Here is a 24,938-nt window from a genome sequence, read left to right on the forward strand (position 1 = left end):
TAAGATATGATGAGATGCAATAAGATAAGATATGATACAATATGATACGATAAGACAATTCTTTATCATACAACTACAATGGGGAAGTTTGCTGTCTTGCAGCAGCAAAAAGGACAGGCAAAAAATAGACATCAGTAATGGTAGTAAATAAGTAAACATGCAATATGAATGCAAGAAAATACAAAAATATAAATAGAACATAAATAATACACATTGTAAACAGAATATATACAGGGTGAGGAGAATATATACACTGAAACAGGATTTCATATTAGCCGTAATATAGCATTTTATTTAGCATTATCATTATTATTGATTACATTTTGTTATGATCTTGATGATTATATTTTACATTGACAACAACAGAAATAATTCTAATACTAATGATATCAGTAAATCCTTTGCTGATACTTCATGAGTATGAAGAAAATAATGAATATGTGTGAATGTGACTTAGGGGAAGAAACTGTGTTCCATGTCATCTGTCACTGCCAGATATATAACACAGAGAGAGGAAAACTAAAGAAGGAGCTGAGGAAATGTGGGGTGGAATAATTTAACCTGAAGAATTTGTTCAGTATTGGAGAAGGAAAATATAAAGTATTGTTTTAGTTTTTTTAAAGAAACTGGTTTAATGAAGATGATTTAAGTTTAAGTTATGGTTGTTTTTTTTATTTAATTTAATTCATTTGTTTATGTATTTCTGCAGACCCACCACACTGACCCACACTCCAGCATAGTAGGTGGCGGTAACGCACCTTTAACGTTAGGTGCCACCCGCCAGTAAACAAAAAAAGAAGAAGAAGAAGAAGAGTGTGGTACTACAGCCTTCAGGTGTGTGTGTGCATGTGTGTGTGTGCGTGTGCTAAAAGGTTGAGGAGGAGAATTGAAACGGGGGCTGATAAATCCCTCACGGGTCAACGCTCTTGTTGTGAAAAACCTAAACGGAAAAGCAGTCCTTTCTGTTTCCGGTGGAGCACCGGTGTGGCGTGTGGCGTGCGTTTGGTGTGTTCGGTGCCCGTCATGGATGCCAACAGCAGCAGTTTCATCCGCGTGCGCCTGCTGTTCGACTACCCGCCGCCGGCCGTGGTCCACAGCCGCATGTGCTGGCTGCTCGTGGACCTGAAGGCGTGTCGCGTGGTGGCGGATCTGGAGAGCGTCATCAGGGACAAGTTCGAGCTGAGCTCCAGAAGCATCCTGAGCCTCTTCGTAGACGACTGCTACCTGCCGCACACCGAGCACATCTTCGTGGTGCGGGACAACGACAGCGTCAGGTGCGCGCGTGTTCGCATCTGCAGCGAAGGGAGCCCCGTTAACAGGCCTCTGCAGAGATACACTGCAAATCAAACATGTAACAGTGATCAGCACTTCAGAATCAAACATCAGGCATTGAAGAGAACAACAGTATGATGGAGTAAACCAGAAAGACTGATTAAGAAGTTGTCAGTGTGTAAGATTTAGGTGAAAGAGAGCTATTGGCAGAAACTGAATATAAAATAATCCTGGTGATGTTTTCGCTAGTGTGTTTCATCTAAATTGTAAGAATTGTGGTTTTCTTTACCCTAGAATGGGCCCTTTATATTAAAATAGTTTATATTTACACCTGGAGCGTGTCCTCTGAGGCCACCATGTATTTTACAGTAGACCTTTTGAGTTTGTATGACCACTAACGGCTCCCACAGGTTCTCTTTCATGCTTGGAAGGGGAGGGTGAGGTGAGGGGTATTCAGCTGCAACATGCAACTACACCACTAAATCCTACACTGTGAACCTTTAAACACTTTGCTGGTGTCAGGGAATTTGTTACTTACACACACTCTTATACCTTTTTTAAAATGGTGTATGACCTGATTTGTGCTTCACAGATGGTTGACCTGTTAGGTCTGAAGGCCTCTGCAGGAAAGCTTTAGATTCTCTCCCATCTTGAATAATACGGGAATGCTTCTATTGTACTTTAAGCTTTTTGGTTTGACCAAGTATGCACATGAATATTCTCTGTACAGATCCATGTTGTAATAAACTCATATATTCAAGTACAACTGAGGCTCATCGAGCTAATTCTTTAATTCACCACTGTGAACACCAAATAGAAATTCGGCCATCTTCATCCGACATCTGTGCAGAAGATCTTTCTTCATCAGACCTGGGGGCTCAAGTTCTTCTATTAAGTTACAGAGTTTAACAGCATTCTCTTTTCTCCATTAGTTTCAGTGATAAGAAGTAATGACCCAGTTCCTTGTGAAATATTTGGAAGTTTGAAAAAGTAATTGGAAATGTAAAAGATTTTCCTCAGGGCAAAAGGGAGACAAGTATTTTGGAAAATGTTTGCTTTGCCTTTTAAAACTGTGTTCCTTCTTTTTCAGGGTGAAGGTTGACTCTTTGCCCCAGGTGAACGGGCACAGCAGCTCTCCAGATGCATCAAGTAAAAAGTGTAAAAAGAGACAGAGACCCAAAGAGGACGATGGACCCGGAGGAACTGAAGTGAGTGTGGACTTGAAGGAAAAAAAGAGGAAAAAACGCAGCGAGGAGAGTCTGGAGGGGGACGCCGAACAGGCTTCAGGTGACAAGAGGAGTAAGAAGTCACATGAAAAGCACGCAGAGAAAAAGAAGAAGAAGACGAAGAAGAAGGCCAAGGAAAAGAGCCCCGCTGCCACCCCCAAACCAGCTCCATCTACCCAACAAACATCAGCTAGTGTTGAGCAGCCAGTTAAAAGAACCAAGAAGCCCCCGGAAGCACAAGGAAAAATACAAAGCAAAAAGCCCACTGTCTCTTCTTCAGATTCCAGTAGCAGCAGTAGTGCGGAAGATGAAGCTCCCAAAAGACCGCCTGCTCCAAAACCAGCCCCCAAAACACCCTCGTCCACCTCTGCTAGTTCCAAGGCACCTCCAGTCGTTAAACCCACCCCAAAAAAATCGCAACGTGCCTCGTCATCGTCTTCAGAAATGGATTCCTCCTCTGATGAGGGCCCCAGCGTTAAGAAAGTCCCAGCAAAAAAACAACCTTTAACCTCTTCATCTCCAAAAAGCAGAATAAACGACGCCTCAAAATCTCAGCCGGCTTCTTCCACACTGCAGTCCACAAACCGTGCACAGACACAGGCTGACAGCGCGGCCCTGCCTCCTGTTGGCAAAGTCGCGGAGCCTTGTAACTCAGACGGAGAAGAGGAGATCGAGCTGGTTATCCGAAAACCGATGCTGCCTCCAGGGTTCGGTGTGGGGGGTCTTCGGTCACCTTGGAGAGGCTCCACCCGTGGAAATAGCGGTCGTGGGGATCATGGAGACAGGGGAAGGGGAAGGGGTAGAGGGAGAGGTCAGGCTGGCAGCTTTGAGTTCAGCTATAATGGATCCAGGGAGCCAAGCTACCAGACTGATTCACTGAGCAACAAGTCAGTGGTCATCCAGGTTTGTTTGCATGTGTACGCACCCACCTATACATCTATAGCCCTGTTCTGACCACAGCAACTTTCCCCTGGAACCAGGAATCTTTGCAGGAACTCCTTGTGTTTCCACGGCAGAGACCACGGTCTTACGAAATCATTTTACCCCAAAAAAGTCCCTGCAGGGGGCGTAGTCATATGAAAGTACTGTAACTCTTGGGGTGGGGTTTGCAGTGCTAACCTGGTGGTTTCAGTCCTCCACCATTTTATTTCAGCCACCCTTTTTAAAAACCTGTAGCTGCGTACACAGTTTTTTTAGGGTATTTTGAATACGTTTGGTTCAATAGTGCTCGTCTCGTATCCAGTGTGATTCTACAAAAGAACATTTGCAAGGCAGTAAACAATGAACAACAGCAACATGGTTTAAATCTCCATGTTTATTGTGGTGGTAATATTGTGGACTGAAGTAGAACAGCTCAGTAGGTCTCCCATGGCCTTTAGATTACAATGGAAACACAGGAAGAGGAAAGATCTGTAGGAACCTTTTTATATTACATCCACATTATTACGTTTTTGTTTTAAAAATCATCAACCTCGCTACAGATACCCCTGACGTCCACGATACCCCGGAGGTGTAGAGCTGCTTAAATGGAGACGTTTGGAAACGCTGTTGTCCACTTTTTTTAGATTGAAAATTTTTACTATAACTCCAGGTACAACGTTTCAACTGGTGAAATAATGTAAGCTTTACAGGTTGTACCTAGTTATAGTTGCTAAGCGATGATTGGACAAGCACTATTCAGGGTTTTGGCAAACATTTAGTTACATTAATGAAATCTCAGAATACATAAGTCTTCCCTCTGTCACATTATTTTATCATTGGCAGAACAATTATAAACAACCAATGTTACACATGTCATTGTGTTACCTGTCCATCCTGAAATACCGTGGAAGGGAAAAGGATCAATAACCTCTTGGTCTCCTGCATGTGTGTGTTTGCAGAATGGAGTGGAGAGTGGCCCTAAACAGGACTACAGCTCTTTGCCCCTGCTGGCCGCCCCCCCTCAGGTGGGGCAGAGGATTGCCTTCAAGGTAAGACTGCTTTCATCTCAGAGACACGTCAGCTGGGGAAGTAGAGCTTCAGTTATAGTCATAATCAAAAACTCCAACAAGTTTACAATGTGATGTGAAAGAAGACAAAGCAGAGTCAAGAGTGTTTCTTGGATTTAAAGTAAACCAGAGCTTGTTCATGAACACAGACACTGAAACAGCATCAGAAAGCACCTGTTATTATAATAATAATAATATCATACATTGTTCTCCCCGTGTCCTAGCACACTTTGTCTGTTTGTCTTTGATCTTCCAGAGAAACTGATCTCACTTAATTCTGCCGCTTAGGACAGTGAGCAAATTCTAACGTACGACAGTAACTGACAGAAAGCATCAGACACTGTACACTAGCAAAGAACATATCACTGACCCAAGGTGCTCTGCATCTGCACAGAGCACAAAAGTAAGCATCAGCAGAGTGTCTCAGCAGTGTCTCAGCAGAGTGTCTCAATAGAATGTCTCAGCAGTGTCTCAGCCATGACAGTGATAGTCAGGGCATATTAAGTGTTGATAGTCCAAGAGATGTGATGACATCACTCCTGTTTACACTGGCTCCCAGTATGTTTTAGAATTAATGATAAGATTTTACTGATTACTTTAAGGCTCTTCATCGCCTATCTCCACTTTTAGTTCAGTACTCACCAGCTCATACCTTGATCATCAGGCAGAGGCCTTCTGTCTGTCCCAGACTCCTGAGTGAAAATTAAAGAGGACAGCACCTTTGCAGTCATGATGATTTAATGTGGTGGTTATGACTATAAATGCAGGTGGTGAACCATGTCATGGTGCATCTTTCATCATGACACGGATCACATCATTTAATTTAAAACGGCAGTGTTAATAGATTTAGTTAAAGACTGAAATGTAAAGACTGTAGCTAATTGTGAGGTTATCCGTGTGTGTGTGTTCACAGCTGCTGGAGCTTGGTGAGAACTATGCGCCAGAAATATCAGAATATAAGGTGAGTGTAATCCTTTCTGCTGCAATAATCTAAAATGACTGATGTCAGAAAGTTGGTAGATGAGACTTGACAGTTTCAACCATGTTACTGTGCATTTTAGGAGGGAAAGATTGTGAGCTTCGACCTAACAACCAAACAGATTGAGCTGCAACTCCTTAATGCCTCTCAAGGTAGGGGTCATTTCACCACTGACACAATATTTATTAATATACTTTTTTTTTTTTAAATGCCAAGTTTAAAAGCAATAATTAATTGTGCGAAAGACTGGTTTCACTTCCAACATTTTCTGGGAAAAACATCAATTGAAAAACTCGAAACCTTGCAAAAAGGTACTGGTGGAATCAGATTTAGAGGAATTCCTGTCCTAATGTTCTCCTTTCTTCACTTTCTGCGTCTCTCTCAGCTCCTGTGGGACCTGGAAAGTTTGACCTGGTCTATCAGAACGCTGATGGCTCGGAGAGTGTAGAGTACGCCGTGTCCAGAGGTGCTTGGGTAAGCCTTAGCAATGTAGTTACTATTACAATGACGCAGGCTGTTAGCACAAGCAGTCAAAACCAAAGCAGTCTTTTGTCTTTGAGCCCAGTTCATAGCCCTTTTCTTCTGAGTCAGCTCATTCACCCATCATCCAAACAGTAGAAAGGTGGAATTGGTTAAAATCGGCTACATATTCAGGAAGATTAAGCTGTTGGCATTCGGGTACTGTTTGCTAAGATATGTTTGAATCCTTGTGTAACCAGTGTCTTTTCTTCCCCTCCGCAGGTGACAGAGCGCTGGGATTCCTTACTGGAACCAAGGCTGATCATTTAAATCAGACAAGTTTTTACATTCACCTGATCCTGCATGAAGGATACGCCTTTTTATCTCATTTACTCTATTTCAAATTCAAATTGTGCTCCTAGGTTAAATCTGGAGTTACTTTTTCTCATGGCATATTTTAGCTAAAGGATATGATATAGGAAAGGATGTGAATATGATTGATTATATTCTCTTCCCCCTTTTTTTTTTTAACTGTTGCATTTAAATTGTGTTCAGATATAAAATAAAGTTATTTGAATATGTAGATGTAGGTGGAATGACTGGAATGTTGTTTCCAGGGCTGAGACACACTGGTTTTGTTTTTTATACAATGATGTGACGGTGGATATCAGTCTTGTTTAAAGTGTTTTCTAATAAAAAATGTAATAAAAACTACATTTGATTTTTTTCTTGAGGGGTAAATGATTATTTAATCAATCAAAAAGAAAAAAGGTTAGTTGAAATGGTGGAAATGATAAAGATAAAAAATAGTCATAGTAGGTCAAGAGATGCATACCATTTCAAAAGTCGGGGTTATGAGATTTCTAAATTATACGTAGTCATAAGTTTGGCAAGTTATGTAATTTATATTTTTTGACGTATCAAATTTTTCAAGTCTTGCTGTATCAAATCTGTATTTACTACATGTAATAGTAATGATTTTGCAGTTAGTATGTAAGACATCAACATACTTACATATTATACTAACATGAAGTTATACAGATGACATGCACCTTTTGATGACCGTCAAAATTGCAACATTAGAGTGACTAGGACTCTAAACATTGTTAAAGTTTTTGTTGTAAAATAGCAAATGTGGCACAAATATCCCAAAACAAATGCAGGCATTTCATTGAAAAAAACTTGTCTAGGCAAGGTGTGGTCTGGATGTGAACCTATAGCGGCCCATGTGAGAAATGGTGAATATGGTCCTAATAGCACAAAAGAAATTCCTTAGGTTGACGTGGTACTGCTGTGGCCCAGATCTGGCAAACAGGAGCTGATCCTGATCGTGGTGGCAGCTGATCATGGACCATGATGACAACAAGACTGCTTGATATACAATACGTCTACTCACACAATAACAATAACTATGTTGGGGTGAAGTGTTTGAGTCCAGAAAACACTTTTGGAGTTTCAGGGATAAACAGCATGGCAGCCAAATCCAATACTTTAAGCCTTAAAACTTAGTGTAAATGAGTTGAATTTGAATGTCAGCTCTTACAGACCCTGGGATCCCACTACAGGAACAGTGTGGAGGCATTTTCAGTTTTTTTCTGTTTTCTTTTCTGTTGAAGAAGGAGTAACCAGTTTCTTCAATTGTATTGGATTTGGCTGCAACGCTGTTTACCCCTGAAACTTCAGAAGTGTTTTTTGGACTCAAACACGTCACCCACCCCTCCATCGCCATAGTGTTGAGTAGATGAGTGAATTTTCATTTTTCAGTGAACTATCCCTTTAAGCCCTATGAGACAAATTGTGATTTGTGAATATGGGCTATACAAATACAAAATGATTGATTGATTGATTGATGGCTGCAGAGGCGCCATCATCCCTCCATGTGTGTGGGCTGGATGTGGGGTGTTGGGCAAATCTGGGCCAAAACAATGTTGCACTGTGGGAAGCAGGAAGTGACGGGTGGTTACCGTGGGAACACGCCTGCCGTAATATTAATTGGCAGTCGGCCTGTGACGTAAACGCCTCGTCTCCGAATCGGAACTCGTCGTTCTTTTCCGTGACTTCCCCCGAGCCCGCGACGCTGCTGACGTCACAGCCCCCACAGGCTGAGGTCTCGGCCGCAGCGGTGCGTTCAGGTTCGGAGCAGCAGCGCGATGGTGGCCTCCGTCCCTCCGGTTCTCTCACCGTCCGTTTAACGAAGAAACCCGGGTCTCCCGCCGACGAGGCCCCGCCGCGCGATGGATGGCCACGCTTTCCCAGACCAGGAGCAGCTGCTGCAGTTCCTGAGGAGGCTCAAGGAGGTTTTCGACGTGTGTGACGAGGATGCTGACGGCTTCATCCGGGTGGAGCACCTGGTGGACCTCGGTGTTCAGTTCGGACAAGGAGACGAGGTGAGACACGAAGCTCACACAAGCTGCTCCTGTGTTCCGGCTGGCTTCCATCAGGTTCATCGTGTGCTTTTAAACACACGACCTGTCCTGCGTATTGAATGTCCGTCTCATCACTGTCACGTTAGCCAGCAGCAGACGTGTCAGGCTGCTGCTCCAGATAGAACAGAGGATCCGCTGAAACCTGCCAGCTCGCTTCCTCCACATGCACCTGACATGTGTCCCGTGCGCTCCGTCGTTATTTAAACGACGAGCCAGAGGAAGAGCAGGTTTAACACACCAGGCTCACAACTGTAGAAGATATTTGTTTCTGGTTTGAACCTGGAAAGAAAATGTCTGGTATTCACATGGGCTAGACGCTAGGGCAAACATGACTTCAATATATGTATCACGATAATTATCATCTCAAGTGTAAAGACGGATTCTGCTCCAGAGTGAAGGTTCACACTTAATAAAAACACTGAGCTCGATCAATCACGTGCTATACCTCCTCACTGTGTTTGCACAATGCATAAGCAATTTATCGATATATGTAAATATATAATATATCGTACTCTTTGCCCTACTTGGCATTAAAATGGCTGTAAAGATGAATTAACAGTGTTACGTTAATGCTAACACACCCTCACTTAAAATTCGTTTGTTTTGACATGAAACTATTCCAGCAGGTCACCTTATATATCAGTGGTAACTTGTATATATTTGGACAAATTAACACTTATCACACAATATTATAGAGACCATACTGTTTTTAAAGTGGTAAATGGCTTAACTTATCCTCGTTGTAGGCCATTGCGCAGTGTTTTGCACATAGCATAGGCAGTATTTCAATTTTAGATTCTTTGCATCAGTATGATGAAATAACTTTATTTGTCAGGTATTAAACAATTCTTAAAAATAAACCATTTCACTATTAACCTTCCATTAAATATAAGTCATCGTGATGTGCTGTACATTTACTGGTATCATCCTCTACCACTGGTGGTTTCACTACTCCCAGAAACCTCAGCGGACCAGACATTCAGACTAGTGCCTTGCTTTTTCCATTTTGTGATGTTTGAAAGTTCAATCTGCACTGTGGCCTTTAGGGAATTTACCTCTTTTTTGTAGCCGTGGCAGATTTAGGGTTCGGAGTGATGCGTTGCAGTTGTAATTGAACAGTTTTGGGAGATGAGCTTTCTTGGGTCATCAGATTTAAATGAGACTTCACTTTTTTGTGTGTGTGTTCCACTTGTGACTGACTCCATGAGCCGGTCGAGCAACAGCCACTGAAACAATCTAGTTTTAAATTAAAGTGAATTTTCCCATTCAGTCTATGCTCAAAGGGCCATAATCAATAGTATCTTTAACATCTGCTGAGAGACCTGAAGATGTCAGGCCAAGACTCTTCTTATCCAATTGGAAGGAGCTTGAGAGGATCGTCTGGAAGAATGGGATAAACGACCCTGAATCTAGGTGTAGAGAACTTTTAGAGAGAAATACATATTGACAGACTAGCTCCAAAGAGAGATCTAAATGTGTATGTGATGTACTGTTTTGGGGCTAACAGGAGGAGCCACAGCCAATTTCAGCCTTAGCTTCAGTACCATGGAGAGCGCACTGTCCCAGGTCCAGGTTCAACACCAGAAGTTCTGGGATGTTTATTGTTTGATTGCTTACCCTCACACAGGTTGCTATTCTATCCTATGATATCTTCACATCACACCCTAAATATTTGAAGCCAAAAACTGTTTAGATCTTGGTTATTTTAAAAGTTCTTGCTGAAAAACTCAAGGTCTTAACCAGTGTGTTTGGAATGATTTCTGGAGAGATGTGTTTTCACAGCTTCTTTGTCCAGTTTATTGCTCTGTTACAGTTCATGGATTGTGGAGTGAGAGTATTTTGTAATGGTATGTTTGTGCTTATGGAGCATTTAATTGTCAAAGGCCAGATTCTTTGCTTGTGATGTAATTGTAGGGTGTGTGTATATGCTGACATTGTCTCTAGATTTGATCTATTTATCTATTTTTCAGTACTTAATGAAATCCAACCAGCAGAGACTTAGTTAAATACAGACATTATTACAATAAACACACTGCAGTGACATTTTTGGTTGAATTTATGTCAGTGCAATTTAGAATTAGCACTCTGCCTCTTATACCCTTTTACACCCGAATTAGCAGATATATGTAGTTAAAAAAATGTTTTAAGTGGGTAACCCACTGAAAAGGCAATTTCCTTCATTCCTGTTGCCAGTAGAGGAGTTTCCCTTTCTGTGTTTTACCCTGGTGCATCATGTTTGATGTCACAAATGCGCAGAAACCTGAGGTGGTCTCAAACCTCACCGTCTTGCCAAATTAGTGCAATCACCCATCTTGTTTCCAAAACCTGTGTCTACTGCATAGACATTTGAGATCATTGCAGAGAGAAGCTAGATGTTAGTGGGGTTTTTTGACAAGTGGGAAAATGGGCTTTAGTGTGTTTGCATCGGCCCTGACAGCCAAGTTATAAGATGCGGCTGTTTCAAGTATATATGTCCCAAAGTTGGGTGGTAGCTGTGATTCAGTATGAAAAGTGAGGCATCCATGAATCACTGTTGGTTGGTGGTTCGATCCCCAGCTCTTCCCGTGGAAGCATAATGGTCAGACCAGCACCTTCCCTGGTAGTTTTATTGCCATCAGTGTGTGTGGAGAAGAAACAAAAAACAATAATGAAAATACAGCTGTTTGAATGTACCTTTACCTGTTGGGCCGAGCTAATCTTAATACATGTGTTAAGAATCAGGGAATGTTGAGAGCAATGATGTAGAGTATATGATGAAGCTCAACTTTTGTAGTACTTTGGCAAAAAATGTGCACTTCACTGGTTTCTAATACACAAGCTTTCTTTTACATGCATAAATACAACCACCCGATGCCTCAGTGACATTGTTGTCCCTGTGCTGGGAAACTCTTTTGTTTGCACCAGGATATTTGATGACATTTGTTTTGATCTAAGGAGAGACAGAAGTCCACTAAAGTGGAGAAATGGCAAGCAGTGTTACCTCAGGCAGGAATGTACCGATCATTCCACATAAATGATATCTAACCGAGAGAGTGGATTTTCCTTGAAGCTGTCATGGCGGCTGAGCACCCAGAGCACATCGCTAAAAATAACTCCGCTGTACTAAAAGGAAGGTACTTTTTCATCGTCCTCCTCCCCTCTCCACTGCTCTCCTCCCATCTCCGTGTTCTTTGTCACCATGGCGATAAGAGCTTCACAAGGAGTCTGAGCGGATCGGTTGTTGATTAAGTAATGAAATGATCCACGAGCTGCTGAAAACTGCCTACGAGACGATGCTCTGCACCAGTCCTGTGTTTACATTTGTTCATCAGATAGTTCTCCTCACCATAGAAACCGATGTGAGTGGTTGTGTGATTGGAGAGTTCACTGTAGTGTCAGATTGTAGCATTCAGTATGAAATGAGATCTTTATTCCTCGTGTATTTCTTGCAATCACATTGCTGCTACTCTACTGTAAACAAGGACACACACATATTCACTAGAGATGAAATGCAATATTTATCAAAGCACATGTAATGCATTTCATACAAATGCTTTGTCTTTCTATATTTGTTTGGTTATTGGGATATCATTGTTTTTGTGCAACTAAAGCATTATGTGTGTATTTTTTCCTTTACAGACCAATTTAGGTTGTGGTCACCTCTTTGACCAAGGCCTTGTACCAGTTACTCAGTCCGGCCAGATGGTCAACTATACAAACAGTTACTGAGGTCACTGTGCTCCTGGATTAGGAAAAGTTTAATGCCATTGTCCTGATCTATGTCTCACCATAATCTCATCACAGAGGTCCACAGAGAGTTTCCTGGACGTAATAACTTGTTGTCCTGACATGACAGTGAATTGTTGGACCTTACATACACAGGGGTGGGCCTCTCAGTCAGTTCACTTTGCCACATCTGAACTACAGTAAAGTTCTAGACTCATCTCAAGGATAATTAAATCAAACAGAATGAACCTGACCACAGTTTGTAATATCACAGCATAGGGTGTGAATGCTTATGTAAATGAGAGATTTTCACTTTGTCATAATGTGTTATTGAATGTAGACGGATACAAAATGTCAATTTTATCTATCTACAGCACAAAAACAATGCAAAAAGTGAAGGGCTCTGAATAATTACTGAAGCCACTGTATCCTAGAGATCTCACTAGTCTCTATCAAGCAGCCGTATCTATGATTTTCTTCTGACATGCTGTTCAGTCCTTGTTCGTGTTGCCAAGACAGTTCCATCTACTGACAGAATAAAAACACACAGAAAAAGGAAAAATGCTACATTTGAAATAAGTATATTTTTTATACAGAGTAGTATTGATTTTATACAGAGTAGTATTGATTTTATACAGAGTAGTATTGACAGAGTAGTATTGATTGATGATTGTCCTCATACTACTGATACCTGCGTTATTGACCCTGTTCAGGCCTGGTATTAACATCCATCCTGAGAGTTTTAATCACTAGTAGACAAATAAGCACATACTTCATTTCTGTTTGCAAATATAAATTATGTTGTTTTTAGCCAGACTGACTATACAGTGTCTGTCAGTGTGAGAGCGAGAGAACAGAGCCAGCAGGGCCTGGAATCAATGCCAATAAGCTTTACATTTGGAAATCCGTCATCTCTTGGGCCCAGGACACATTTGCCCTCACACTACCCAGACCACTTCTGAATGTGATCAGATCTCAAATCCATTGAGTCCATATTATCGAAACATGTGGGGCAGAGATTTGTGATTTAGTGCTATATTAATGAAATGAACTTGACCTGACTTCTATCTCTTGCAGGTGAAGGCATTGACCAGGCACCTGGATCCTAATGCTCATGGGAAAATCAACTTTAAAGACTTTTGCCATGGAGTGTTTGCTATCAAAGGTAAGAAAGCTAAATACTTGATTTAATCTATGTGTGTATTGAGCTATAGACACACTGGTAAGAGACCTCTGGAACCTTTGGACAGAGGCAGCCGAGCTGTTTGCATCTCTGACCTGTGTTTGTGCTAAGCTTAGTAACTGTTCCTTCATATTCACATTACAGAGGTGACTGTGAATAGTATCAATCTCCTTGTCTTAAAAAATATTCCTGAATAATCCCCCTGCAGCACTTTTCTGAAAGATACAACATCTTTATCGCCTTCAAAAGAAGGACAGAAGGAGAAACATGAGTTCAAGCTGATACCACCTCCCTCCTCCGAACCAAAACGACAGTGCTCACTTACGGTGTAATATTCCATAAATCTGACCTTTTTTGGTTTCATTTATCTTTGTATGTACATAACACAACTGCCTGGCACTGGTGATGAAGGATACACAATGCAATCAACACAGGCTTGATAACAAGCAAACCATTCTTAATTATATTCTGCTGACGCTGATCATATGTTCTGAATCCCAGTGTAACAGCTGTCTCTGAATACAAAGTGTCTGCGCACTGCCTTTAGCTCCACAGTGTAAATGTGCTACCCTCTGCACGGGTTTATTTTTGCAAAACTGCCCCAGCCCACACCTACAAAGCTCCATACCGGACCCGACCCCTTACCCACAATTATCTCAAAGTCAAATCTGGAGCCGTGACCCGACCCATCACGCTAATTAAACACAAACGCTGAGTTCTTGGAAAAGTATCTGTCTGGGCTCCTGCAGCTGCTGGTGTTATTCCTCACTGACAACGTGCTGAGCTAGCTCGCGCCTACCACAAGCTATTTGTGTCTTTATATCATCCATTTTGATTCAGTAGCCAGTTCTGTACTAGTAGTGACAGTAATCTGAGGGGTAGTGAAGGATCAAAGGTGGTGTCGTAGGCAGCTGACTCGGCTTCATATAAGCTTATTTAGATGCTAGAAATACTGCACAATCGTTTTAATTTCTCCAGAAAAAAATAAACTTCAATTCTCATTCCCTGCCTGCCTGCATTTATTTAATTTGTTACTGCAACTTTCTTGGGGTTAATCTACCCTCTGCTATTGTTCCTGGCTGGCTTACTTTCTCAGACCCACTCTAAATGAGTGAGATCATTTTATTCCAATACACCATTAAACACTCCACAACAACAAGCTCTCCCCCAACCACCACCACACCTTGTATGTTCAAGTGTAACTGACAGTTTGTCTGATAGGAAGGAATTTTTGACCAAGCATCTACTGATGTTATTTAATCTGAACTCACTGTCACTCCACTGACATTGCTTTCTCTCTCTCTCTCTCTCTCTCTCTCTCTTCCAGGTTGTGAGGAGATTCTGAAGATGGCTGTGGGTCCTCGGAGTGCGACCTCCAACCAGCCATCTGTTACCGACAATGGTTACGTTTACCAGGTAAAGTCAGTTCTCTGTGAATTTTTGAGTCTAAATTTGGATACACAGAAACTGCACTGGTTGGCGGAGGCATAAAATCGCAGTGCAGTAATTTTAATTATATTTGCCTGCATATGAGCCTCCATTTACTGAAACTCTGTTTTAGTCAATATGTGTGGATTCCACCATGCACAGCAGCATAAGTGACAACAATATATTTGAATGTGCAAAATATCACATGTTACTGTGTGTATGTTGCAGTACATGACTGCTTATGTCTGCTAGAGATTAGCTTAACTGAACTGTTGCTTAGCAACAAGAGAGTGCGAGAGAGGAAAGCTATTCTCCATTTGGCCATGGTGGGGGGCTGCTTGTTATGTAGTGGTGTATGGGGGAACCCTTTTAAATGGTGTGCTGAGGTATATGAGGTGACGCCTGCGACTCTGAGCTTCATTAGCTGACAAACGATGGATGATAATCTAAGAGAATCAGTGGTAGTGGTCCTTGTTGGGACGAGATACTATAGAACGAACCAGTCGATGCACAGAGCACGTGTCACATCTAACTGGCACGCCCATCCAGCACAAACCAGCACCATGCCAGTGGGCTGCACCCAGTCAGCGAGACGGAGGTGTGGCTTTGTCCCAGCTAAAGCTTCAGTGTGTTTTCGAATATAAATGACTGAGCTGTGTTGAGAGATGCTTCTGTTCAAGATTTTAACACACGGAGCCTTCAAGCTTCAGGAAGACGGTGGGTTTATCTCAGTACTACCTTTGTGATAAAAGATGCCAAGTGGTTAATAGGAGGACACAGTGGCTCTGGACTGGACAGGGGACATGTGGCTCACACACGTTTTTGGTAAGGTGTGCATGCATGTGCACATGTGTGTTTGTAAGAGTGAGACTTGTTGTGTACCTTGCCATGGCCCATCAGTTGGGTGTAGCCAGACAGTGACATGCATAATTTAATAACAGACTGATCTGGGGCACGCTACATCCCACACTGTATGAGATAAATCAATCCAGGAGATCATCAAGGCCAAATACTACACGGGCCACATAGTTTTATTAATTCTGTTTAAAAGATACTTAATGATACCACAGCAAATGAAATACTGCTGCACTGCAGCTTCTGTGAGGAAAAAATAAAGAGAAAAAAGCTATTCAATTCAATTGCAGATTGTGTTAAACAGAACAAAATCACTATTGCTGTGTCCTCAGAAGCTGTGGTTATGTGTTTTAGGTTATGCCGGGCTGCTGTTGTCTGTTGAACTAACCTTAATGTCACTACAGGTAGTTTCCGTCTGAAACTGCTGCAAATCTTGTTTTACGGAGGTTATGTTTAGAGAAGGTCTGTACTTACAATTTATGTAATGCCATTTAAAATGTGTCACATCTCTCTGTTCCTTTTTGACTCAAGAGTTAATAATAAAACAGTTGAATTTGTGCTTGTTTTGTCAGAGCAGTCAGGTTTAATTACTTAAATCTGACCATCTGGATGGAGACTGTGGGTATGAGTCAGTGGCTGCATATTACAAGTGGATACATTTTTCAAATGTCTTTTTAATATCCCTTTTGTTACAGGAAACAACAACAAACTCCAATCGGAATTGATGTCCAAATTTTTTACTCTGACAGTGGCATGTGCCTGTGACATTGACTTGACCACTGTAGGGATCATTTCACTTCACTCAAGCTTTTGTGATATTGGTTTATTACATCTCTGCAAATTCCACTCACAGCAAGCAAATCATCAGAGTCCAGAAACACACCCCACACACCCCACACACACATCAAAAAGCAGGTGTTATTTGAATACTGAGTTTACTATTATTACTTATTACTTGTTTGATTTTCTGTAGTAAAATGATGCTATCAACCTCGTCTGCACTACCAGTACTTGAGTACCCTGAGATATCTTTGGTTTCTCTGCCAGTCGGGCTGTAGTTTTGCAAAAGTTATGACGGACCCCTTGTAATTTAATTTGAATCTCAAAGTAGTTTTGTGTTTGTACTGAATAATATGCACACAATACAAATATTAAAACTCCTGTCCCTCTTGTTATTGAGTGCAATTGCTGACACACAAGTGTTTAATATTCTTGTGTTTCTTGTGTTTGTGTAGAACGGTGAGGCCAGGCTGCCCACTCCAATTATCATGTGCACCCGCTCCTTCCCTGAATGCAGTGTGTACAGGGAGGGTTGTGGTGCTGATGGGGAGTGTGACATGGACAGCAGCACTGAAGACGCCAACACCTCTGACTCTTTGCACCCAACAAGAAAGGACAGGTCAGTCACACATCAGGGGGAATGAGCCCTTATTAGGACCAGTTAGTTGGTTGTTCTTAGACTTTGTCAATCCTCATTGTTGTTGTATTTCCAATGCCACCCAAGCCAACTCGCTGGCTCAGCGTCTGCGTCCGTCATCTCTGGTGAGGAGCAGTTTGAGGACTACGGTGAGGGAGAGGATGTGGATTTCATTCCCAGCAGCCCTTGCCCTGAAGAAGACAACCGAACAAATGGCTTCTCAGACCTGGGATCCTCGCTTCCCTCAAGGTCGGTGGTCTGGCTATGTGCTCACTCTAAATCACATACTCACTGTTTGATTTTGACTTTTTTCAGCAATGTTTTTTATTTAACATTTTTTTCCCACAATGCAATGGAGAAAGTAAGCAGAAAAGCTGCTTACAGCTACAAAACATTACTTAATTAATCAAACAATCTAATTTTATTTGTAGAGCTTATTATCACAGATCACAATTTTCATACTTAACAAGGTGTGACATCTTCTGCCCTTAACCCTCAACAAGAGAGAGGAAAAACTACAAAAACAAAACCACAGAGAGAGTCACTTGTGAGGAATACAACATTATTGACAACTGAAACAGATGAAGGGAGCAGTAATGACAAAAGCAATGATAGAGGTTTGTCCAAGGCAGACCTGAGCCAGCTTCAACTATAAGCTAAAAAATGAAGGTTTTAAACCTACTGTTAATGTAGAGAGGTTGTCTGCCTCCAAAACTGAAACTGGGAGATGATTCCTCAGGAATCGTTATAGGAATTGTTTCACAGGAGTTGTTATATTCTTTTGTATTTGCAGTGGGGGGCAGACGCCCCAGAAGATGCGGCAACTATATAACAGTGAGCTGCTGGACATCTACTGTTCTCAGTGCTGCAAGAAGGTGAATCTACTCAATGACCTGGAGGCTCGACTTCGAAACCTCAAGGCCAACAGGTAAAACACACGCACGCACGCACGCACGCACGCACGCACACACACACACACTTTTATACATTCTCAGCAATAGATGCGGCATCCATATTAAAGGGGAGCCTAATATGTTGCTATAGAAACCATATCCCAGTCTGGTGGAGTGACTGGTTGTAAGTTCTTCTCTATGTAGCCATTTTCAGACATGAAATCTGGAGAAAATCTGCACAATTGGGCCAGAACTTTGTCTTTTGTACATTATTCAGAGTTTTTGCTTGGGGAGAAACTCTGAAGAAGTTCCAGAGTCTCTTGCTGGGACATTTGTGTTTTACAGATATTATCTGGAGTTCAGTGCATGTCTGAAAGCAGCTTTGAGAGATTGATAAAGCGCAGCAACAAAGAGCTGTTTTTTGGTTAAAGAATACGCAAAGTAGATCAAATGAGTGTGTGACATTGATAATAGCCTCAGAGACTAAACGCTCTAAGCAGAGCCAGCAGACGAGTCAGCACTTGGGCAGAGGTAGTGGTTGAAGTAGGTGAATCTGTATAAAGAAGTGGAAGTAGGAACAGAAGGTGGAATGTTAAAAGCACATAATGCAAAGCTGTGTTTGTGTGTGACTGAGTTTCTCTCTTGTTTCAGCCCTAACAGAAAGATTTCCAGCACAGCATTTGGACGGTGAGTGACCCGACCTTCCCACTAATGAGCATTACAATAAAACTGCTGCAGTGACTCTGAGTGATGGATTCAGCATTTAGCAGTACGATGATTAGAGCTGTGATGGAGGAGCAGCTTCCCGAAACACATCTTCAGCTTGTTCAGGGGGTGATAATGTGATAATAGTGCTTTTGGTTTCCACCGTGTCCTCTCCTCTCTGCAGTCAGCTGTTCCAGGCCAACCACAGTGTGTTTGGGTCGAGTCAGGGCAGCAGCACCGAGGATCTGTTCACAGACAGCATCGACTCCTGTGATCTTGACATCACAGAGAAAGTACAAACCAATTTCCCTTACTGCACATTACATGATGTTGATCAACACTTACTCAACACCATCATGCAGTTTCTGTAGAGTATATTAATTAAAAGAAGAGTTTGACATTTTGTGAAGAATGTTTGTTTTCCCTTTCTTGCTGAGAGTTAAATACCACTCTGTGTATGAGGTGAATATGAAGCTGAAGTCAGATGATTCTTCTTAATGATCCTAAATATGTTTGTAAAGAAGCCAAAAAATATAAAAAATAAAATTAGATTTCATTTTCTTCATTTAGATTTTATGCTGTTTGCATCGTCAGCTCTTTAAAGTTCCAGTGCGTAAGAGATGTGTGTAAAATTGTTTTCTTTACCCTAGAATGGGCCCTTTATATTTAAATACTTTATATTTACATCAGGAGCGGGTCCTCTCTACCGAGGCTGCCATGTTTTTTACAGTAGCCCAGACTGGACAAACTATACATCTTTTGAGTTTTTATGACGACTGAAGGCTACCACAGGTTCTCTTTCAAGTTTGGAAGGGGAGGGTGAGGTGAGGGGTATTCAGCTGCAACATGCAACCTCACCACTAGATGTCAGTAGATTCTAAACACTGAACCTTTAATGGTCCTGATATAAAATTATGGACTTTTCTTCTAAACCTGAGGGGAAATGCTGACATGCTACATATAAGCTAGTGGAATTAAAGCAAGAGACTGAAAGAGAACTGAACCTCAACCTTGTTACCCTCAGTTTAGGGGCTGAGACAGTAGGAATTTTTATGATACAAATTGTATAACACAAAGGTTTCTCTTTTCTAGCTGCAGCCTCATGAGTTAAAGGCTTGATTGCTTCCCTCAGGTCAGTTATTTGGAGAAGAAGGTGACAGAGTTGGAAAGTGACAGTCTGGCAAACGGTGACCTCAAGTCGAAACTTAAACATGAAAACACACAACTAGTCCACAGGTAGGAAAACACACGCACAAATCTCAGGTGCTTTTTTCTGTTAGAGTAAATTTGAACTCTTTGCTTTGCATGTCTAGATAACTATCTAGGAATAATACACTTCCATCCAACCCAATCTGAAGCACTAAGTTAAACATAGCATATGTTGTGTGTAATTAGTTTTTCCCACACTGTGTGCCTGTGTTTTCTCTCCAGGGTCCATGAGCTGGAGGAGCAGGTGAAGGATGCTGAGACGAGGGCAGACCAGTGTCTGGAGGAGGAGACCAAGAGGCACCGGGAGGCTTACACCAAGATGGAGCGAGACAGAAACTTCGAGATGGACCTGCTCTGTAACAGGTAACCCCATCAAGAAATACACCATCCATCCCAAAGACAAAACACATCATTAACTAATTGTTTATTCCCATAGTCCACATCATTAACATTTTAAAGATTGACACCTACCTTGTTTAGTGTGCGACAAAATAACAGATGTGAAATGAAATTTCCTCACACCACAGTACATACCAGTGCACCAAAATAATTCCTTCCAAAAGAGGTTTATTTGCAGTGTGAAAACACTTTTTGGGATCGTTTAGACTTTCTGATCAATTACAGGAAGTTGAGACAGAATTTAACAATAGAAGAAGAAGAAGAAAAAGAAGTGGAGACATACTGGTCTCTCCAGAAACGGAGTTGGCCAGGCTGGCAGGGTTGTTTGCAGTCTTTACCTCTTCAAACTAGTGTGGAGTACTGTGCCTGAAGTTTGTGATGCTGGTTGTAATACCATAGTGACATGTGTGTTACACAGGTTACAGCAGTTAGAAGAGGAAAATGGAGAGATGAAGTTAAATGTGTGTCGACTCAAGTCTCAGACCGAGAAACTGGACCAGGTGAGTGTTTCACTGAAAGGATAATTCTAGTGTATTACTTATTCATTGTTCTTTGTAGATTTGGCCATCATTCTTATAAGTAATGATAGTATTTTAATCAAGTGTAAGTTAATTGCTGAGATTTGGAAATTATGGAGATGTTACTGAAAAAAGGAGAAAACACAGATGGTCAGACCCGACCTAAACAAAGCAGATTAGCCAAATTTCTTTGTTTCTTTGCAGGAGAAGCAGAGAATGACAGACAAGCTGGAGGACACTAGTCTGAGGCTGAAAGATGAGATGGACCTCTACAGGAAGATACTGGACAAGCTCTGGCACAACCGCCATGCGTTTCAGAAGGAGAAGGAGTCTATGCAAGAGGCAAGTCAGTCTAGTTAACAAAGGAGTACATGAACAATGTTTAGCACTTGGATTTAATCTCATCTCCTTCTTGCAGCTGATTGATGATCTGCGCCGGGAGCTGGAGTATCTGCAGCTGTTTAAGCTGGAAATGGAGCATCCTGGGCAAGGCAAGGGGTTATCCGAGTTCAACGCCAAGACCAGGGAGAGTGAAATGGAACATGAAGTCAAGAGACTGAAACAGGTTCACACACACTCAAACTTGTTCTTCTGTTCTTTCGAGGCTTTCACTTCTCTTCATTTATTACCTTGTGTGTGTGTGTGTGTGTGTGTGTGTGTGTGTGTGTGTGTGTGTGTGTGTGTGTGTGTGTGTGTGTGTGTGTGTGTGTGTGTGTGTGTGTGTGTGTGTGTGTGTGTGTGTGTTCTTTTTACAAAAATTGATGTAAACATTTTCACCGAATGTTTTGTATTCCCCATGGTGTGTCACACTGTTCAGGTTGATTCATTTCGACCTAAGTCCACACAAAGAGTGCAAAATGTACACAAACTGCACAGAGATTGACTGTGTATATGTACATGACAAATGACCATATCATCACTATTTGTCATAAATAGTTTAGGTAATTTGAGATGGAGACATTTTATATAGCACAAATTTACTTTTGGGTGATGTGATAATGTTTCTCTCACATATTTTCTTGCTTTCAAATGAGACTATCTTATTAAGAACCTTTTGATACTGCACTGCACTTTCTTTGTTAGCGACACAACCCATCCAGAATCTGCTCTCAGAGGATTCGTTCTGCATTTGCTCCCATAGGAGAACTACAAGCTGCGGGATCAGAATGATGACCTGAACGCTCAGATTCTCAGTCTGAGTTTGTATGAGGCTAAAAACCTGTTTTCCTGTCAAAGCAAGGCCCAGTGCTTGGCAGCCGAGATCGACAACGCGTCCAGAGATGAGGTTAGTCTGCCGCTGGTGGATAGATGTAACGTTGTTTTTTTTTTACGTGAATACCCTTCAAATGCATTTGTCTTTTCTGTCTCTTTCAGCTGGTAGATGCTTTGAAGGAGCAGGAGGAGATCAACCTGCGTCTGAGGCAGTACATGGACAAAATCATTCTGGCCATTCTCGACCATAACCCCTCTATTCTGGAGATCAAGAATTAAATCTCTCTCTCTCACACACACACACACACACACATCAAACACATGTGTTACTGTAGTTGAGTTGAGCTTCCATTACCTGACCATTAGCCTGATTATTATTATATGCTGATAATTAGCTGCATTAGCTGAGTCAGCACAGCACAGAATGAGGATGCAGTTGAAGGGCTGGGAAAAGTGGAAGAGGTGTGAGGAGAGAGGGGTCTACTTTCAGAAATGACATATTGTGGCTTTCAAATTTCAGTCCTGATTGATCTGGCAACACCCATGATTATAGTAAGTGCAGTTTAATACTAAAGCTCCCAGAACTCTGGGGTCAATAACCACTTGTTGGTCAGCGACTTTGTCAGAAATACAGAATAGCGATTTACAACAGTGAGGTTCAGTTGATCAATTCCTGTGGATCGCTCCAACTCTGAATTTTAAACCCTGCAGCAAACAATTACAATTACTTTAGAGAAATACTTACAGTATGTAAATACTATCGCCGCTATACACACACACACACACACACACACACACACACACACACACACACACACACACACACACACACACACACACACACACACACACACACACACACAGTACTGTATTCTTCATCAGTGTCATCATCACCACAGCGTTTTTCCTCCTGTACCACTAATAATATTTAAATGTCTGTCAGTCACTGCAGAACTACATGTGCCACCAGTGTTTTATTACCTCTAATATTTGAAGCCAGTGTAACTGCCACTGTTCACTTCATTTCTTGTAGACACAGTCATTTTTCTGATGGGGATTCAGACCGAATCAGAATCCAGATATAAAGTTTGCATGTTTACTACAAACTGTTGCCAAAGCTGTCTGTCATGCTGCAGGTGTTTACCCTCTTTCAGACAGCCATTTGTTTCTTTCACTTCATGATACTATGAAAATCTCTTTGTAGAGACTTGAAATCTACTCGAATATGACGATTGCTATAATTCTTCACAATCATAATATATATTTTATGGCAATGCTGAGCAGATTTTTCAAACCGATCTACGATTATATATATTAAAGTTAGGATTGAAAGTTGGGAATGAATGAAAACCAGTGGAAGAGTTTAAAAAAAGAGTTCCAGATTTTGGGGATTGCAGCTTTTTGTAGTACAGATCCTGGAGTCAGGATGTTGTTAGCTTAGCTTAGCATAAAGACGCAGCTGGACAACTTCTCTAAAGTTCAGTGAATAACAATGATCTCAATTGAGTAAGCTGGATGTTTTCAGTGGAGTTCTATTTTGGATCTGCTTCTTGATGAGCCACCGTTTATTTGTAGTGCTCCAGATGTTCAACTATTTCTCTTGAGAAATTTGAAACAAAAGATTTGAGTAATGGTCAGAGTAGTGTGTTGTCAATGTGTTGCCAAAGGATACAACACACATGAACTCTGACATACTCTCGAGTTCTGCATTTTTAGCTGTGATGAGCTGATTGAGCTTCAAACCCTTTAATTTGGCTGTTTCAACACAAACGAATGTCTACATGATTAACACACTATGCTGTTATTGTCAGTAAATATGTAATTGAGCCTGTGAGGGACAATTCAGTGCAGCCTTTAACAAGTATACGTTTCCACTCATAATAAAGGTATTTAAAGGGGCCATCGCTCAATATGCCAGAGCTCCACCTTTCACTGTTTACATGTACTGTTAAAAAAAGACAGGTAATACTAGAAGGATGTGATAATCACCATGAAATGTTGAATAGTCCACTTACAGGTCTCATACAGATTCAACATAATGTGAATGTGTTAACATCAACAGCCGGAGCAGGAGAGATGGGAACAATGGCCGTAACAGTTCTGCTGTGTTTCTCAGTTTCTCCGCTCTAGAGGAAATGACCTGTGTCATCGTTCTTTGGTCATTCACAAATCACCTTAAAGGTATTCTGTGGAGTTCTGGACCATTAGTTGAGTTGTGGTGCAACTCTTTTCATGAGCGAGCACTTTGGATGCCACAGGTCAGATCCTGCTGTTGGTTTCACGCTGTTGTATTTAATTACAGTTGTTGGCAGTAATTCACCAGCAAAGACAGGCAACAAAAACAGTGATGAAGAAACAATGTAGAATTTATTATATAAAAAACTAGAATGGCACCAGGTATAGCACATATCTCTGCCAAGGACAAACTGTACTTTATGAAACTAAATCAATTTTTTTCCCATTTGGATCAACACCAAATTACACACTCATACACATCAGTCCCCTCAAATTGCCAAATTTAGATTTTCATCGTGATCCATGAATTATTTCCCAGAAAATTTATGAAAATGTAAAAAAGAAAAGAAAACGCTCTATCTCCTGGATTCGTCCAGATCTGTGCCAAAATGTAACTGGTCTTTCTCGGCCCACGCCACATCCTTCCACAAACTTTCATTGAAATCTGTTTAGTACTTTTTTGCGTAATCTTGCTGACAAAAAAAACAACAACAACCATCTGACAGGGTTGAAAACAACACTTGGCAGAAGTAAAAATCTGTGCAAAGTTGCAATTATCTTATGGCCAAAATGCACTTGCTTTTTAGATGTATACACACAGTGTGAAGCACTGAATGTTGAAGAAAATGTTTACGTTGAAAAATCTGCACAGGGTGTCTTTAAGTCAAATTGTTCATTCACTGTATCTTAGCCTATAAAAAATGAGTGAGAAATCCGATTTTACTGACACAAATTATTTCCAAATAGTTTTTAGAAAAATAGAAATATCTATCCTTATGACTAAAATGACAACAAAAAAAACATTAACTTACATTTTAAGTGAGTAAGC

General features: G+C 41.3%; 2 protein-coding genes and 1 long non-coding RNA gene across 3 annotated transcripts; 2 read left to right on the top strand and 1 right to left on the bottom strand.

The window, feature by feature from the left end:
- The first annotated feature begins 859 nt into the window (after positions 1-859).
- coil (coilin p80) lies at positions 860-6,643 on the top strand. Its single transcript, XM_034594295.1, has 7 exons — positions 860-1,274; positions 2,363-3,401; positions 4,379-4,468; positions 5,400-5,447; positions 5,548-5,617; positions 5,851-5,939; positions 6,207-6,643. Exons 1-7 carry the CDS (start codon positions 1,024-1,026, stop codon positions 6,252-6,254), a joined length of 1,635 nt encoding a protein of 544 aa, XP_034450186.1. The 5' UTR covers positions 860-1,023; the 3' UTR covers positions 6,255-6,643.
- Positions 6,644-7,932: 1,289 nt separating this feature from the next.
- rab11fip4a (RAB11 family interacting protein 4 (class II) a) lies at positions 7,933-22,196 on the top strand. The gene is made up of 15 exons (XM_034594296.1): positions 7,933-8,311; positions 13,133-13,220; positions 14,566-14,654; positions 16,757-16,920; positions 17,026-17,187; positions 17,732-17,866; positions 18,483-18,518; positions 18,721-18,829; positions 19,669-19,772; positions 19,968-20,108; positions 20,563-20,644; positions 20,867-21,004; positions 21,081-21,227; positions 21,804-21,947; positions 22,037-22,196. Exons 1-15 carry the CDS (start codon positions 8,159-8,161, stop codon positions 22,151-22,153), a joined length of 1,809 nt encoding a protein of 602 aa, XP_034450187.1. The 5' UTR covers positions 7,933-8,158; the 3' UTR covers positions 22,154-22,196.
- Positions 22,197-22,546: 350 nt separating this feature from the next.
- On the bottom strand, positions 22,547-22,910 carry LOC117766938. Its single transcript, XR_004614786.1, has 2 exons — positions 22,705-22,910; positions 22,547-22,640 (listed from the first exon to the last, which is right to left on the bottom strand). It is a non-coding gene; the product is annotated as an uncharacterized LOC117766938 (long non-coding RNA).
- Between the last annotated feature and the right edge of the window lie 2,028 nt (positions 22,911-24,938).

The sequence above is a fragment of the Hippoglossus hippoglossus genome, chromosome 8 (assembly GCF_009819705.1).
Source record: "Hippoglossus hippoglossus isolate fHipHip1 chromosome 8, fHipHip1.pri, whole genome shotgun sequence".
Classification (NCBI taxonomy): Eukaryota; Metazoa; Chordata; class Actinopteri; order Pleuronectiformes; family Pleuronectidae; genus Hippoglossus; species Hippoglossus hippoglossus.

What these genes read in the sequence shown, in the direction of transcription:
- coil (XM_034594295.1), top strand. Translation starts at nt 1,024, where the DNA reads ATGGATGCCAACAGCAGCAGTTTCATCCGCGTGCGCCTGCTGTTCGAC. An exon ending in GGCAGAGGATTGCCTTCAAG is followed by an intron (nt 4,469 to 5,399) that starts GTAAGACTGCTT and finishes GTGTGTTCACAG; the next exon opens with CTGCTGGAGCTTGGTGAGAA. An exon ending in CAGAAATATCAGAATATAAG is followed by an intron (nt 5,448 to 5,547) that starts GTGAGTGTAATC and finishes TGTGCATTTTAG; the next exon opens with GAGGGAAAGATTGTGAGCTT.
- rab11fip4a (XM_034594296.1), top strand. Translation starts at nt 8,159, where the DNA reads ATGGATGGCCACGCTTTCCCAGACCAGGAGCAGCTGCTGCAGTTCCTG. An exon ending in ACAATGGTTACGTTTACCAG is followed by an intron (nt 14,655 to 16,756) that starts GTAAAGTCAGTT and finishes GTGTTTGTGTAG; the next exon opens with AACGGTGAGGCCAGGCTGCC. An exon ending in AGACCGAGAAACTGGACCAG is followed by an intron (nt 20,645 to 20,866) that starts GTGAGTGTTTCA and finishes GTTTCTTTGCAG; the next exon opens with GAGAAGCAGAGAATGACAGA.